This window comes from Pituophis catenifer, unplaced genomic scaffold (genome assembly GCF_029215685.1).
Source record: "Pituophis catenifer annectens isolate HBS135680 unplaced genomic scaffold, rPitCat1.0.hap2 SCAF_6, whole genome shotgun sequence".
NCBI classification, from domain to species: Eukaryota; Metazoa; Chordata; class Lepidosauria; order Squamata; family Colubridae; genus Pituophis; species Pituophis catenifer.
This window is the reverse complement of record NW_027256886.1, coordinates 35,814,655-35,832,596: the sequence shown is the minus strand read 5'-3', so window position 1 is coordinate 35,832,596 and position 17,942 is coordinate 35,814,655. Positions and strand designations below refer to the sequence as shown.

The window sequence follows — 17,942 nt, the reverse complement described above, 5'->3', positions numbered from 1 at the left end:
GTGTGCTGAAATGGATAAATTAACAAAAGAGCTTAAAGAAAAAGAGGATACGGAATATTATATAATCTGGCACAAATGGTATAAGTGGCTGGAGAATAGGAATAGGAATAACGGAGAAGAAAAATAGGGGTAAAAAAGGAAAGAATGAGTATGTCAATGTATAGAAAATATAAAGTTAATAGGGGTCTTAATAAATACACTGTAATTAAAAGAGAGGGGACAAGAAGAAACTGGAATAATATAAAGGGAAAAGGGAGAAAATGTAAATACTAGAAAATTATCACAAAATAGTTGTTAAGAGAGTATATATATAAATGTAGTATGTCTTGTAATGTCATTTTATGTAATAATAATAATAATAATAATAATAATAATAATAGAATAGAATTATTTATTGGCCAAGTGTGATTGGACACACAAGGAATTTGTTTTAGGTGTATATGCTCTCAGTGTACATAAGGAGAATAAAATACATTCATCAACAGTAAAAAGATACAACACTTAGTGATAGTCAAGGTTACTAATAAGCTATCAAATCGTACTAGGAAACAAATAAAAACAATACAATTAACTCTAGATTGATTTGTTGGATGATCCATTTATATCTTTTGCCAGCTATCCATGGAATTATCAGAAGTACTCTCCAACATCATGCAGCACCGTGCCTTCCTTTTGGAGCACCTTGCCCCCCCCCGGAGTGACATTGGCCCCAACTCTGCTGATCTTCCATCTTCTGTAAGGGCTTAAAGACCTGGCTCTGCCAGTTGGTTTGGGACTCCAATGGGGGGGGGGCATTGCAATGGAGGTAGTTGATAAATTAACAACATATCCCGCCTTCCCCTCCTCCTACTCTGCCCTTCCCATCTTTTCATTGGGCTGTTGTATTTGGCTCTGTGTAGTATTTTATTTGTGTAGTTTTTATTTTTTATGATTGTAAGCTGCCCAGAGTTACCCTGAGGTAAGATGGGTGGCCAATACATTTTATAAATTAAAAAATATATGATAAACATCAAACTTCAAAAGCATTAATGTTCTTCCTATCCTGCTTCTTCAACTTTGGTTTCCATAGAATGACTTAAAACCGTTCCGGCTTTGTGGATCAGTGGCAGCAGCAGCAATGGCAGAAAAGAGAGGATGCTTCTACACACGCAGACACCCATTATTGTGAAAATGGAGTTTTGTGTGCCTCAGGCAAGGGAATTCATTGCTTGCACTATCTGATCATGGTGCCTAAATACCTTTCCCAAGCTTTTCATGGCTGTTCTGCTATGTGCTAGTCTGTGGCATATTTCATGGCTGCTTCTTCATTTATAATTGATGGTTGAGCCTAAAAGGCAGAAGCTATCTACCACTTTTGATATTTTCATTGTCAGTTTTAAAGCTGGTTACGGCTCCTTGTATAATTAGTTTGGTCTTTTTAAATATTAACTTTCACTCCCATTTTTTCCACTGTGCTCTACCTTTCATTGCGGAAGCTTCATATTCTTTGCATGTTTAACCATCAGTAATGTTATTAGCATAGTGCAAATTATTATGTCTTCCTCCAATTTAAAAGAAATTAATCTTCTTCCAATCAATTTCCCTTACATATTCAGGGGGAGTCTCATTTTGTCGTCACTCTGAACCATGCTTTGCCAATATTTTCCCATGTTCTCTCAGACTGATTTCCTAACCTCTTTGTAGATTTTGATGAGGACAATGAGATATTCTAGAATCTCATTTTTAAAGCACATTTCAGAGTTTGACATGACTGACATAAGGCCTTCTATAATCATTAATGTCTATAATCAACAGTGAGTTCTTTCTTTCACTTACTCAATTATCCAGTGTACATCAGCAATGTTTTGAATTCCCAGCCTTTTCTAAAGCCCTTAAACACTATTTGTTATCTCCTACTTTGTATAGAGTTCTAATGTTCCCAATTTTTATTTTGTTTAATACTTTGCAGTCTTAAGTTTTTCTGCAGATTTACCTCTTTACATCTATTCACTGTTCTTCTTCTGTCTGGCTAGTTCAGGGGCGTCAAACTCGCCACGTTGTCGTCATGTGACGTATCACAACTTTCCCCCCCTTTGCTAAATTGGGAATGGGCGTGGCCAGCATGTGACGCATTCAGCCCACAGGCTGCTGTTACAATGGTTATGTCTGCTGTCTTGGCAGGATTAGTTTGAGATGTATTCCCTGACTCTCGAGGAGCTGCTTTCAGATGCTCCTGAAAGGTATTTCTGGTTCCTGTCTTATGTAGATATATACCTGTAATGATGGCTTGTTGGGCGTCCTTCTACGATTAAAACTACCTGGCCTAGCTGGTTAGAATCTTTACTAATCGAGAATTTTCTGTCTTTTGTTGTTATACTGTACATGTTTCTGTAGAGATTCTATCAATTTGTATAGCCTTCCAACTTGGCAATGACTGGAGTACTTATCTAAGTTCATTTTCCAGAACTAGAGATACTTGTGACTAGGGAATATCTTCAAATGTATCTTTGATGTTGACATCTCTACTGCATAGTATTTCAATATACTTTTTCCATCTTTCTTTGGTCTTTTTTGAATCAGTTACACTGGTGTCCTTTGGATAGTAGAGAGATAAGCATGCCATAGGAAGCATGTTTCATCCTTGCAGGGTTTTATTTGCTGTTTATTTATTTATTATTTAACACATACATTAGTTACATTAACACGTTCTATGCCTGTGCTTAATGTATTCTAATAATCAGGCACGGGGCTTTTCCTGTTAGCCACTGCATGATTCAGACTCCGTATATAAGATGTTTGAAGCTTTGTGTACTGAATCAAACTATTTGAAAACAAAGAAGAAAATGTCATATAGATGTTTGTGATATCCGGCTATAAATGAACGTTCATAATGGATCGTTTTACAAAGTGCAGTTTCTACACACCATAAAAAATAGATAAATTTTATTTAATTTTTATAGCATTTATGCCATTAAGAAACCATGTTACATTTTAGGGATGGATGACTCAGACCTTCTGAATGCTATTGTACTACATGATCCCTGACTTCCTTATATCATAATTGAGACAGTACAGAGCTGTGGTTCAATTGAAGGCCTAAAGTTCCCTTATTCTGGTTTGTTTTCTAGAACAGACCTTGAAGACAAGATGAGAGGATCCTTAGGAAATAGTATTCCTGAAGCTGCCAATGTTTTCATTCAGATCAGAAAATAAAACTGTGGTAGATAATACTGGGAAATGAATCCAGTTCAATTGTTTTATTCTTCTTCTTTAGAAAAATAGAAAACTGGCTCTGGCTTCAGAGTTTATTTACAAAAAGACCTGATACACCATACAAGCAATAGATTAAAACTTCCAAAAGAATCATTGTTCAACCTTTGATGGTAATGTTTTATAAGGGTTTAAAATTCCCTTAGGATCTAACATAACCTTGAACTGCTGCATGAGAAGAATGGCCTCTTTTGGCTTACTGTAGTGGATGTAATGTTTCTTCTTGAACCCCAGGCCATGCTCTGCACTGATGCTTCCATAATATTGTGAAACCCACTCATACACATATGGCTCAATGGCATCCAGGAGAGAATGACTATATGACTCTGCGGTGACATTCAGGTGCAAGTTTCCATCTCCTGCCAAAGCAAACCAGAAATAAGAATTGACTTCAAAAGAGAAAATAGACAGTATAATTATTCCCTGTCTGTGATATGCATTAGTACTGAGAATTGGTTTCAAAAGAGAAAGTAGACAAAACTTTACTAATTCCTTAGCTGTGATATGCAATAGTATATTTTTTTTAATTAAAAGGCAACAATTTCCATACTCCTTTGCAGTTAACTGGAGATAGTGGAAATGGTAAGCCAATAACACATTGTAATGCTGGTGATCTTTTCTGGAATGCTGAAATCTTGAGGGTACTAAATTGAAAAAGTCTATTCTAAACACGGGATATACCAGTCTTCCATGGTGTTATTTTTGAACAAAAAAAGAACTAAAAGATATAACTATTGTTCTGTCCTCACTACACGTTAGTGGGTGTGCAGCTCGACAAGCAGCTAAACCCACCTATCCTCCAATAAAACAGACCATGTGCGTAGATCTAAATGCTTTATTGAAAGAGGAGGATATGGGAAAATTGGGAAAATAGGAATACATACAATGAGAACCAAATACAGCATTGAGTTACTGCTGAACATAACAATTAATAAATACAAACAATCTAAATCTCACTAGCGATGTTGTGTGTGTGGGATGTGGGTTTGTCCTTGCATGACCATGTGCCATAGATTAAGATGGATTCTTCTTTGTGCTTCTGCCTTCTCCAAATGCTAAAGGAAATGGAGTCTGGCTTCCCAGCATGCACTTGTTTTGAGAGTGCGGGCTGATGGGTAAAGGGGTTGGGTCAGCTTCAGACAATATAATTGGTATTTGTCTCTCTGGCTACTAGATGGTGCTAGAGAGCAACAACAGTATATAAAAATTATATGCTGGGGCATGACAACTATCATATTCTTGAAAGAGAAAAAATAGAGGGACTGGTTTCTTGGCAGCAGGAAATAACTGTATTTTAATTTTTGTCCATAACATTGCATGTCCATATTTGTTATAAAGGCTGGCCTTCTGTCCCTTTCAAAAATGCTCCCTATTAGCTGCTAGAACAACTTTGCCAATCTGTGCCTTCCATAAGGTTAGTTCATGGGCTAAGGAAATAATGCCCTATCCATGTTGAGTAGTCTCTTTCTGAAATTTCTTGTCCAAAGAACTTATATGATTTTAGCATTTCCAGAAAAGATCATCCAAATGTTACAATCCGGCAATGGATTATTTCATTTTGAAAACATAATTTATTCTGGGCCAACAACACTTCCTCCCCTAATATGCATGCTTACAGTAATTCTGTCAAGTCAGCTAATATTATATCCTTGCTGCAGATGCCTGAACTATGCACAAAAACACCAACTTGACTGAGACCAAAAGATAATGGCTTAACATTATCTAGCAATTGAAAGCTGAAAGCTGAGATTTAAATCCAGAACTGAAACACAATCAGCTACTTTGCTACCATGATTCAAAATCCAAATCATCCATAATTAAGGCAGTTTTTATCAGCATAGTGGAACTCACCTAGATGTCCATAGCCAACCACATTCTTAGCAGCTGTATCCAGTCGTACTTTCATGTCAGTCACAAGATCATAGAGTTTTTCCACAGGGAGTGAAATGTCATATTTATAAACAACTCCATCACACGTCAGAGCTTCTGTGATCCGTTCCCGTAAAGCCCATAATGCCTGTAGTTGACCAAATATATTGTTTGGAGGAAACAATACACAATATATGATTAGGAAAAATTATGGTTTTAACTGTGTCTTTATGTTGCTCTCATTTCTGAATGTTGTATTATTTTTATTGGTTTGTTCCGCTTTATCCTGCTTTAGATTTTTTTTTTAAAGAAAACCAGGTTAAAAAGGCCAAACAATAAGCAACTTACATTATATTCATTTAGACGTGCACATTGAGGAGCAATGCTTCCATAGAAAACATCAGCACTGCAGGATTTGGGTCCAAAAGATCCCTTGTATAAATCAGGGATAGGAGGTGCATTTTGGAATTAAGAGCATCATCTGTACACTATTCCAATATGGCTGACATACCTTCTATAGAGAAAGGCAATTACTTATTCACAAAATATGGGCCATTCTATATGTAGCCAGGCCCCCAAACCCTCATTTACTAAAAGGCAATCTGATAAAAATGCTCTCGTCTTCTTTAGACACAAAATGCACTCTGCCAACTCAAGTTGTCTTTGTCTTTTTTCTAGCTCTGGGCATATTTCCAAACAAAGCATCACATTATAGACTTTCAACCACTTTTTTAACTGTCTAACACATATACGGGAGTGACAAGGGGTTTAGAGGCATTCTTGTATAAAACATTAGACTAGAAGCAAAGATGGGACAACTTTTTAAACCTAGAAACTGCACTCTGATCTTCTGTCTTCCCTGAGGGTTTAAGGAATTAAGGTAATGATACTGAGTCTTTAAAATGCAAAACATGCAAATTTTAGACTCTCTCATTCTGAGGGGTTCTGAGGATTGTAGATGGCTACTGGTGATCACACAAGACCCACATATTAAGTTTTGCAGCAGAGTAGTCACATTCCCAGGTCCCATAAGATTTGAGCGATGGAACCCAAATGTCTATGGAGAGTCAGTCATCCAGGTCATTGTTGTCCGAAAGTGCAACTACTCTGTCTGATTGTACTGGACTGTCAGAAACATTTGGAAATAATATTCCCTCAGATAATCTAGACAGTTCTTTGAGACTTTTACTCCAACTGAGCTACAGTTTATAGTTTGAATTTAGCATTCAGTGATCACTTATTAAAATTACATGGCCAATAGTTGCAAATTCAACTCAAGTATGTTTCAAATTTAAATCATGTTTGAATCCAAACCAAACATGTCGGTAAGAAAGAAAAAAAAATTACCTTTATCTTTTTTCCTTCTGAGGCCAGAGTTCCATCTACCACCAAATCTGAGCCCATTACATGTTCCAGGAAATGGCTGAGTTTTTCCTCGTCATGAGTAGAATTGGAGCCTGAAGTCTCAATTAACACATAAAAAGGACTTTCTAGGTTTACAAAAAGCAGAATTAAAGAGTCATACAGTTTCAAACACATACATCAACTGAAGTTATGAGATTTTACATGTAAAAATTAAGTAAAATTTCCTAGGATTATGAAAATTGAATACTATAGAGCTGGGACACACATACACACACACATACACACAAAGTCCTGCTATAGTGATGGGATGTTCCTGGGAGGGATGAGCAAAGAATATCAGGAATGTATGCCAATAATACAGATTCCCAGCAGGGATATCCAAAGTGTGAAAGTTATCCCAGCTGCCCAGCTAAAGTCAGAGTACAGTGAAAAATAGGACTAAAATTAAATATAAAGAAGACCAAATTAATGACAATAGATACAACAAACAACCTTAGAATTAACAATAAGGATACTGAAGTATGAATAATTTTTGTCTTTTAGGATCAACCATCACCGTAACGGAACAAGCAATCAAGAAATGCACCCTACACAAACACTTGGTAGAGCAGCCATTAAGACTTTGAAAAAGGTATTTAAATACCATGATGTGGGCTAGGGAATTCTGCAAATTGAAGTCCATATATCTTAAAGTTGCCAAGATTGGGAAATACTAGTCTATACCTACAAAACTCAGAATTATGCAAGCCATGGTATTCCCAGTGACACGCTAAGGAAGCAAAGTTGGACTTTAAAAAAACAGGATAGGAAGAATATTGATGCTTTTGAACTTTGGTGTGGGTGAAGACACCTGAGAATATTGTGCATAACCTAGAAAACAAATGGATCATCAAATAAATCAACCCAAAGATCTTACTCAAGACATAAATAGCCAAGCTCAAATTATCCTATATTCAACACATTGTTTTGAGAATGGAACTTCTCTCTTCATAAAGATCATTCTCTTTATTCACTACAGGTTTTGCCAAATTATCTTCTGTAATTCTATAACGTCAATGACCCTTATATTTTAGCCAAGATCATGAACAATGATTAATACAATCCTTATGGATTGAATCAGGATTTCAAGAATTTCTGGCCTCAATTAGCAGAATGAAGAAAAAAGTCCAGAACAATGGCAAATCACATTTTGAAAGCATGTGAAATAATGTATAACATCTATAGAGAGATGCTTTTAATAAATGCATTTGTCCAAAATCAAGTTTTACTTAATTGTATTCCTGGAGATTATAAACTTCCTCCTAATTCTTTTTAACTGTTCTACACTAACTTAAATTATAAAATACAGAAAATGGCAAAGAAATAGCTTTTTCCTGATACCATGATAAATTGGAGTTTTGTTAAAATCATAGGTTTAATAAAGATTTTTTAAAAAACCAATATTCTCATGCACAGATCACAATACCTACATAATCATGTAACTATGAGCCAAATATATTGAGACCTAAATTAATTTAGGTAACAGGGAAGCAAATTAAGTACAAATGAATCTAGTACATTTAAAGCCAATCATCAGATTATTTAAGCAAAAATGAATTTGCATACATAGAACTAATAATGGGAATCCACTTGTGGAGCAGCAGGTACCTGTTACTGGATTGGTCAGTTTCAGATGTCTCTCTACCAACTTCATGCATCCATTGTCCATGAACTCATAAGCAGACAGAATTTCTCCCAACATATCCTTGCAGGTTATGAAGGTTCTCAGGACCTGAGAGAAACTTGGGCAAGCTTTATGGTGAAAGCAAAAATCACAGAAAATAAGTAAGAAGACAAACAAAATAAAAAAAATGGTAGGGAAAGCACTGGAACTTTTCATATCTATTCTTTCTTTCTTTAAATATGTAATTGCTACCTTCATTCATTCTACCTTCACTCCATGATTAACAGAGAATGAAGCTGACAAAGTCATTTCTCTAAAACTAAAAGATACCATGTTTCCCTGAAAATAAGACCGTGTCTTATATTTTTTTGAACCCCGAAATAAATGCTTGGCCTTATTTTTGGCGATGTCTTATTATTTTGGGGCATATGGAGTAAGTTGGGGCTCCTCTTGCTGTCTTATCTGATTTCCAGCTCTGTCTCCCTAACCCTAACCAGAGGAAATGGCGGGGACCAGCTGCGTATGCATTTAAATATTTTCAGGGAGGGCTTATTTTCAGGGGTGGGTGAGTATTTTAGCACATGCGCTCAAAAGCCCGATTGGGCTTATTATCAGGGGATGTCTTATTTTAGGGGAAACAGGGTAATAGAAATTGAATTGTTCTCATTTAGTATATGCACGAAAGGCAGAAATTAGTCCATTCCCCTAGCTTTCACGAATGAAGGCAAATATATGTATCCCATTATAATGTTGCTGGATCCAATCTGACTCGGTCACCAGAGGTTTTGTCTTCTGAGCGTTTGGACTTCTGCCGGAGCCCATCCTCAGGGAACACAGAGAAGTTCTCTGAAAAGGGGCTCTAGCATGAGTCTGAAAGCTCGGAAGACAAAACCTCTGGTCCCGGTGACTGACCGGGACCAGAGTTTGGGTGCCCTAGCTTTGCTTGACACTTCCCACTGACCCCCCAGCAAATATCACCAACTGAAGGGAAAACACCCACTATCCATCTTAATATGATGAAACAGGGCTGGAGGAGAAGTTGAATTCTGACATTTGCTTTGTTTTTAGGTCCAAGTGTTTTGTAAAGGTGTTCAAAGGGATTATGACTCTTTGCTGAGATATGTGCTATTCCAAAAAAGTACTAAAGTCATATTCAAAAGCATCCCAGACAACAGCTGTACAGGTGTGGGAAAAGACACACTATGAAACAGCAGAGCAAGATCTTCTTTTCCCAACATCATCATGCACTGCCTGCATCCTGCAACTTATCAGCAGCTATTCAAACTGATTCAAGTTTTGCAACCAGGAATAGCTTGGAGATTTGGTAGGTATTGGGCAAGAGCCTGGTTTTAAAGACCCCGAGTTACCCATTGCTCGAATCAGAAGATCCAGAAGACAGTAGCCAAGCCTCAAAGGGCACCAAAACTAATAGGACCAATAGATCCCAGGTTGAACCCATCCCTTAGAAGCCACTTGACTGCACCACCAACAGATCAGTTGGCGTAATACATTATATTGTATACATGGCAAAACCTATGTCAAAATAAGGAGGAAAATGTTACTTCAAAAGCAGTACAGCTAAGAAAACCTTAAAGCTGCCCAGATATGGTGTAGTGAAGGCAACTCATAAAGGCAGAGGGAAAAAAGGAGATAGCCAGATGTGATTTTGTTGTAGTTAGGTATGAGTGAAGAATTAGTTTGTTTCATTCTACATGAGAGCTGTAATTTGCCACTGACAACAGTTTTGAGGTGACATCTATAAATTAGACAAGATTCATGATAATTCTATTTCATATCCAGTTATGATTTCAGGATGCCCCGGTTTCTCACGTTTGCCTGTGGCTTCCATAGTAAAAAGCAGTTTGCTACTGTGTTTCCCTGAAAATAAGACCCTATCTTATACCGTATTTTTCAGAGTATAAGACACTCTGGAGTATAAGATGCACCTTAGTTTTGGGGGAGGAAAATAGGAAAAAAAAATTTCTGCCTCTGCCTACCAGGTATTCATCTGGCTAGCATCCTTAGCCTGGTCAGCTTCAGCACATTAGTTTGCTAGTTGTGAGCGCGTCCAGCCTGTGGCTTCCGCACGGGTGCTGGTGGTGGGGCCAGCAGCATTGGCTGCGAGCTCAAGGACCTGGTGCTCACTGGCTTTGCCCACATTGACGTGGTGAGGCCTGGGAGGCGCGCAAGGGGGGAAACAGGCGCTCACGCAGCTTGGCGCCTTTGGGCTGCTCGCATTCCACCACCCTCACGGGAGCAGAGGGGCTTGATGACAGTGTGCCAAGGGAGCTTCTCTCTGCTGGACTCCCGGCTGTGAGTGCGCAGGCTGCCCAGAGCCTCCCAGCTGGCTCTCTAAAGGGAAGGCTTGGTTGGCCTCGGAGCCGTTGTTGGGCAATGCCATTTGTGCGCTACCGAAAGGTTGTGATCCTGGGATACCGCTCCGTCGGGCCAGAGATTGTCTGCTGGGTGGGTACCATGTGGCAAGAGGTGCTGGGTGGCTGCTCTCTTGCGAGTGGGGCAGGAGTTTGCAGGCGAAGGGGATGGATGGATGGATGGATGGGAGGCAGGCGAGCACCAAGAACGCTGGGGAGAGATAGAACGAGAGGCAGCTCCCAATCAGCTCAGCTGATCCACGGGTCGCGATTAAGGGGCTCAACTTCCATTAGTGCTGGCCATGCCCACCCTTTCACTAGGGCTTATTTGGGGGGGGGGCTTATTTTAGCGCATGTGTTCATAAACTCGACTGGGCTTATTATCAGGGGAGGTCTTATTTTCGGGGAAACACAGTAGTGGCACAAAATATTTTCTCTGTTCTCATCCCTGTTTTCATTACTAACACTAGTGATCATATCAAATGGTTGCAAAACCTAAATATAAGAAAGTAGCATTGATAAACTAACTGCTGTCTCAGATGCACTCTTCCTGTGTAACACTTGGAAGTACAGAAAATGCACTAAAAACAAGAGACAGCAATGACTCGCACCAAGGAATGCCAGATTCACAGCATTTGGTTTCCGTGGACAAAGGATGGACACAGCAGTGACCATCCCCAAAGTTCCCTCTGAGCCAATGAAAAGCTGCTTCAAGTCATAGCCAGTATTGTCTTTCCGCAGAGATGCCAAACAGTTCAGGATGGAGCCATCAGCCAGCACCTGAAAGAGGACAAACTTTGGTCCAGCATTAATGAATCTGCTTTATTTGAAATAAATCAATGCAATGTTCTTATTTTAAATTTTGTTTATGATGGTTACACAGGCTGAATTAGAGAAACAGTATTTTCTAAGTTACATTTTTGTAGAAAAAAGGAACATACAGTAGTAATACCTTTGAAATAGAATAAAGGGAATGGTAGAGAAAATTTATTTTAAACAATTAAAAAAAAACAAGAAGTGCTTTTTTGAATTTCAACTTACCACTTCCAATCCAAGAACTGTCCCTCGAAGGGACCCATACCTCAGGAGGCGCAAGCCCCCTGCATTTGTAGCTACATTTCCTCCAATATGGCAACTGCCCTTGGCTCCAAGGTCAAGAGGCATGACAAAGCCCTTTGGCTCCAAAAACTGGTTGAGGTTCTCTAAAATGCAGCCCGCCTGGCAAATCAGGATTCCTAAAGCATAAGTATCAAATCACAGTATGTCAGATATAATTCTTTCTAATGGAGCAGCTTTCTCCAAATTCAGGCATAAAACAAGCTGGTTGGATTTGTGGGATACAATTAGCAATCAAAGATCTAGCAACTGCATCTTCAGGACAGGCTAAGCTCTAATTAATTTTAACTTGGCCCAGTTGTTTTCACTTTAGGATGCTGCCTAACCCAGTCTCTGGTGAATTTATGGCTCAATATATTGTGGGGGAAAAAACAAGAAAAGGAATTAAATTTAAAGGTGTGGTATGAACTCAGTTGGATAACCTTGAGTAGGTTTCCAACTCTTCAACTAACCTTCCTTGCAGTAGTCAGGTGACTATTATATATGCAAGATCCTTTCTTAGACCACAGAGCACTTTGAAGTCTTACAGATGAGGACACAAGTATTTTAAAAAAATTATCTGGTATTTAGATCCCTCCTCCCACCCAATGTGGGGAAAAGGTGTGGAGAGGGGAGAGAATACTTTTATTAGGCTTTGTAAGTCTGGGAACCATCTTCCCTGAAAAGACAATTCTATCGAGCCACCAGACTTGCCCCCTAGGCCTTGACAAGAATTTACCAGAAATATAGTCAAAACTGATGATCTGGTTCATAAGTCCTGTAGAAAGAATGATCTCATCAAAGACAGGAACGCTGCCACCAACAAGGCCAGTATTGCCTCCCTGAGGATTCACAGCCAAGTTCTTCTCATTGCAGTACCTGAAAAGGAAAACATTTTTGACTGTTCTAGAAGTTAAAAATGCTGCATCCATGACACGATTACTTTAGGTCTGTCCCCAGATCAAGTCAGAGTAAACTTTCTGGCTTCTAGTCAGAAAGTCAGTATGATTCTATACTAACACATGAGGATGGCTAGCAGTGGGAGTTCATCCAAAATTCAGGAAACAATTGTCAACATTTGCAGCTAGTCCTCACCTTACAACCATTTGTTTAGGGACCGTTCAAAGTCATAACAGCACTGAAAAAAGTAATTTACCATCAGTTCTTGTACTTACAACCATCAAGGCATCCCCATGGTCATGTCATCAAAATTCAGGCGTTTGCCAACCAGCATGTATTTACAATGATTGCAATGTCCTTGGATTATGTGATTGCTATTTGGGATCTTCCCTGCCAATTTTTGAGAAGCAAGATTAATGGAGGAAGCCAGATTTGCTTAATAACCATGTGATTCAGTTAACAACTAGTGATTCACTTAACAATTATATCAAAAAGGTTGTAAAATCAAGTGTGACTTACTTAACAACCACCCTGTTTACTAACATAAATTCTGGCCCCAATTGTATGGTATATTGAGGACTACCTGTAATGTCAGCATTCAGTACACATTTGTACTAATGACTGTCAGCATTTGGTACCTATTTAGTTGATACTGCTTCTTCAAATGGTTATATGCTTACATACATGGATGTATAAATATGTCCTAGGAGAAGCTGTATCTGTTTCCTAGGAAAATTGACATGCAGAACTCCCTTTGACTATAGATGCTTCTATACACTATAGATGTATAGATGCTTCCTGACTGAAGGTTGATTATACCGCTTCCAGTCAAAAGATACCAGCTATTCCATTATTTTTCCACTTTTGGTAGAAAGGCTACAGTAATAAGAAAAAGATAAAAGTGTTGGGAAAATTTGGAAAGATTATAGTCAACAGTATTTAAATCTTCTATAAAAATCATTTGTCTGTGGGAGGGGATTAAACAAATGCATGATGAGTCTGGAAGTAACCTAGGGTAGAAAAATCCATCTATCTGGAAGCACAATTTTGACAGCATTTTTAAAAATCTGTTTTAAGGTTAATGTCTTCTTAAAAGCACAAGGCTGATATGGAGTATATTCTGATGATTTTTTAGTGTTGTCTCAGTTTCTCTTTTTAGACAAAGATTGAGTCAACTGAAAAGTATAGAGAATCGTTCTGTGTCCCCTGCATAAAAATTACTTGTTCATCAATTAAGAGACTATGAGAAGATCCAGGAGATAAAAACTACTGTAATGTTTTATTCTCTCTATGTAGTAATTATAAGGTTTCTTCTATCCTCTTAAACATCAATTCATTTATCATACAAAATCATGAGGAAGTGGGGGGGAGGGAGAGAGAGAGAGGAAGAGAGGTGGGGGAAGAGACAGAGATGGAAAGAAGATTCTTCTTCAAAAACTACAATAGTAACTCCTGAACTATTCAGTCTTCAGAAATGTAACAGGACGTGGCCTGTTTTGCTTCACTCTATATTCTGTTCTTCACATGTCTATGGACAATACAGAAGTAAGGCACGTTCTTCTGAATAACAAAATTTCTAACACTGTGCACTATGTTCAAAGAAACATGTTTACTTGAGAATCTGAGATACTTCCATTGTTGTCCGTGGCTTTAGCAGTACTGTACTGCAGCCTGCAATGGAAATAAGATGAGAGAATTCTATTACAAGCATGACTGAAGTCCAATTACCCAACCCTTCATGCACAGGAGTTAGATGGGGAAGGAAATTAACCCATCCCACCCTCCTGTTTTCCCATCACTTATTTCTTAGCTGCAAAAAGCAACAATCCAGAATAAAGATAGCTACACAATGCAATTTAGTTGGTATTACACTATGGATTCTCCTATGCAGTACAATTCCATCCCCCCTTCAATGCCAAATTTATCCTTAAATAAATAAATAAACACCTGTCCTGGGCTGTTTGCAGAACTGCTTTATCAGGATGGCAACTATAGCAATGTTCAGTTGTAATAAAACATTAAAATGATTTACCTCTCACAGACTTTAGCCAGTCCACATTGAAAGGTTTGAGTTCCTCTGCATCAGTAATGACTCTCCCAGGCAAAAGGTGCTCAAAGAAAGTTAAATCAGAATCAGAAATGCGAGCAAAGGGCAGCCTCTCTACCCTATACCGTTCACATGTGAGCATTACTTCCTGGAGATGAAGCTGGCTGGTGTGCAGATTTCTCTTAGCTATGTTGCTGATGTTCCACTGGAAAGAAGGTAAGAACAGAAGTGCCTCCAATGGTTCTGTGGCTTTCTTCTCGATTCTGGATAGAGTGGCAGTCCTATTCCATATGCTCCTAGTTTTTCTCTGGCATCTGGTAACCAACCTGGGTACAGTCCCAATGTATTGAAATAGACAAGGCCAGACAAGGCTGGAAATAGCCATAATCAACCTGAAACACAAAAATAACCGGATGGAATCCCTCTTTCCAAAAAGCTCCCATTACATTTTTCCCTTTTTAAAAAATGAAGGCCATTTAAAATGTTTATAAAGTCATAGTCATGGATAGGATCACCTGATATAGCAAGTTGCTAAACTACTCTGAGGGGAGGTTAGGGACTAAAAATCCATCACAACTGATTTCATACTCCTGTTTATTTCTACATTGCTATGTAGAAGAAAATGCATTTTCAATAAAGTATACTTGCATTAACTCTGCAAGCTGTGAATAATTGCTTGTGCTCCCATACATCAATGGTCCTCATCCAAAATAGTTCGGTACTTGAAATGAATTTTTTACTATACAAGAAATAAATATGAAAACTTGATTTATAAAGCATGCACAAAGTGCATAATATCCCCAGAAATGGGCAAGGAAGCTGGGCTTTTTAGGTGCAAACCATAGAAGAGACTAAATCAGATAAGCCTTCTAAATCTCACTTTGCCTATCTTCAAATTATTTCATCACTTTATTTAACGCCCTAGTTAAAGGAATACCCGTTCAGCAGTGTTTCCCAATCTTGACAATTTCCAAATATAATATATTAATTTCAGGTGCTTTAGAGTTCTCCACTTGGCAGGTCATTGTGGCTGAGAATTCTGCTAGCTGAAGTCCAGCAAACGAACTTTGACATTTGGCTTGAACCTTTTTTTTCCCCTCTTCCTACTAATTGGAAAATATCAAAAATTGCACGCTATTTTGTGACCTCGAACTGGCTTGCAGTCGGCTTTATTATTCTTTTTTTATGATTGCTAGGACTTAAATAGGAAAGGGAACAAAACGAGGAGGACAAGGCAGAGCTCGATGCTTGTTTTTTTCGAGCTGCTGGGAAAATTCCATCAGGCGTTTAGGGCGGGAGGAGCACGGGAATCGCAGGACCTGGAGGAGAATTCTGATCGACGGTAGCAGAGCGGTAGGGAAGGGAAAGGAAGGGAAGTTTCTTCTGTGCACCTCGCAAGCAGCAGTCATTTCCCTACTCACTTTTGCACCAGACCAGGGCCGACTTTTCCCCCTCGGGCAGATCTAGGCGGTGCCTCGTTCGCTCCGCCCCAGCTTTGCGGGTAAAGAAGCGACGCGCCACGTGGGCTCGCTTAAAGGCTGGTCGCCTAAGCTCGGTTGAATCGATCTGGTACGGATGTTGGCGGCGTTCCTGCTTCCCGACTTTTCCCTCGCAGCGCCGCATCTTTACTTTTAATGTGCACCATCCACTCCGCCCATTCAGAACAGACGCTTCTCAATCTATTCGGTCATAGCCTAATGCCCCCCCCACCCCCTCGGACTGTCGAAGAGGCAATAGAGATACGTTTCAAAAGTTTAACGAATATATTAAAAAAAAATCTAAATTTGGGGGGCTGGGAGTTAACATGGCAATGTTAATATTCTGCTTAACGCTCGTATTAAAATAGCTGGTGCTTCGGGAGAGTCTGAAAGTGAAACTATATCTTGCCCCACCCACTCGGCTTTTTGGCCACAATAGAAAGGCGTGGCGGGGGGAGATAGAAATGTGTTCAATTTCCCACCCACCCAGACTTTAAAATGTAACTGAAAAGTCAGTACATAAACATCACTTCTCATTCTCAATTCAGCGTCGGGAACATTGAGGAGCGGTTAAGGCATTGGCTAAGCATGCTGGCATGGGGCATTCTGGGAGTTGAAGTCCACACACCTTAAAAAGTTGCTGTGGTTGAGAGACACTGGGTTAAGGTGTCAAGATTCAGAACTCAAACTGCAATCACCTGGTGACTAGATGTGCTGGAACTATTTCTTGAATTGAATCCCCCGAGTGCTACTCTTTCTGGAAGGCACAAACTTGGCAGAAGCTGTGCTGTTAGATCACTCATGCTGGATAGTAGCTACTATGCTAGATTTTACTAAGCTAGCATTCCTGGTTAAGATAATGCCATTAAAATCAAGAAGTTGTAAGATGATAGCATTACCTGTTCTAAGATTCGCTCTACCCTGCACTGCTTTAATTAATCTACAGCTCAGTGAATTCTGAAAACAAATCTTAACAATTTTATTTCATTGACTTTTATTTAAATAAACCATTAATATTTAAATTGTAAATGTATTTTTCTAGCACCTTTCCTTTTCCAACAAAGTTTGTAAAATGTTATCATTCTTTATGATGTTTATCAGCGTAAACATTTAGAAGGTTAAAAAAAAAAAAAACTGACCATATTGAATCTCTCTCCACAGCAATCATACTGGAGGTCCCATGTGAGCAGAGAATGTGCCCGTGGACAAGGGATCATTCAAACTATAGCTCTTACCCTGTTACATTGCACTCACAGATCTGAATCTCCTTACCACAGAAAAATAACACAGAAATTCTGATCTCTTCTATGTAGTTACTATCAGCATTTCTGAACATAGCTAAATTCTCTTATACTAACTGTAAAGTTAGGCTACCATTGATGATCCCATCATTAATTCTAATAGCCATTATGTTTTGTTTTACTTTGTTCTATTTTATTTTAATGTTTTAATTTCTTTTAGTCTGTAGCTGTAATAAAAGATTGACGTGAACTGAGTTGCAAAAATAGAGGTTTGTCATCAGGATTTTACTTGGATTTAAAATCTCCAACTAAAATGAAAGTCAAATTTAGAAATGTAAAGGTTAAGTGGAGGATTACAAAATCCTGTAATCACCCTAAGGAAGTTTTGATCTGATAAATCATTCAATGCAGGGAGATTAAACATTAGAATAGTAAGGGCTGAATTTTACTCTTTAGAAATAGACAGGAAATTAAATATTGTGACTGAAATAACTGCTAGAAGTGTGGATGAATTCAAAGTGGTTATGCCATCAAATGTACAACCTTTAAGCTAGATGTTTTGAACAAGAATGGAATGAAACTGGTCAAAACCAATGATTCTTCTTCTATAGTTATCTATAAGATTATGTTATACAGTGGTGAAAGTGGGTTAATTCCATTTCA

At 38.6% G+C, this 17,942-nt stretch overlaps 1 protein-coding gene across 2 annotated transcripts; it reads right to left on the bottom strand.

The window, feature by feature from the left end:
- Positions 1–2,944: 2,944 nt before the first annotated feature.
- D2HGDH (D-2-hydroxyglutarate dehydrogenase) lies at positions 2,945–16,035 on the bottom strand. Of its 2 annotated transcripts, XM_070945107.1 has the most exons (10): positions 15,982–16,035; positions 14,546–14,952; positions 14,127–14,184; positions 12,353–12,492; positions 11,560–11,753; positions 11,130–11,298; positions 8,131–8,274; positions 6,466–6,608; positions 5,101–5,266; positions 2,945–3,608 (listed from the first exon to the last, which is right to left on the bottom strand). In XM_070945107.1, exons 2-10 carry the CDS (start codon positions 14,943–14,945, stop codon positions 3,343–3,345), a joined length of 1,680 nt encoding a protein of 559 aa, XP_070801208.1. In that variant the 5' UTR covers positions 14,946–14,952; positions 15,982–16,035; the 3' UTR covers positions 2,945–3,342. The 2 variants fall into 2 exon arrangements, with proteins under 2 accessions (XP_070801208.1, XP_070801209.1); XM_070945108.1 differs by lacking the exons at positions 14,127–14,184; positions 15,982–16,035 and having other exon boundaries at positions 14,546–14,620.
- Between the last annotated feature and the right edge of the window lie 1,907 nt (positions 16,036–17,942).

Excerpts from the sequence above, each read along its gene's own strand:
- D2HGDH (XM_070945107.1), bottom strand. The coding sequence starts at position 14,945 with ATGGCTATTTCCAGCCTTGTCTGGCCTTGTCTATTTCAATACATTGGG. Across the intron at positions 8,275-11,129 it reads TGTGAATCTGGCATTCCTTG|CTTGCCCAAGTTTCTCTCAG; the intron begins GTGCGAGTCATT and ends TTCACCATAAAG. Across the intron at positions 3,609-5,100 it reads GGTTGGCTATGGACATCTAG|GAGATGGAAACTTGCACCTG; the intron begins GTGAGTTCCACT and ends TTGCTTTGGCAG.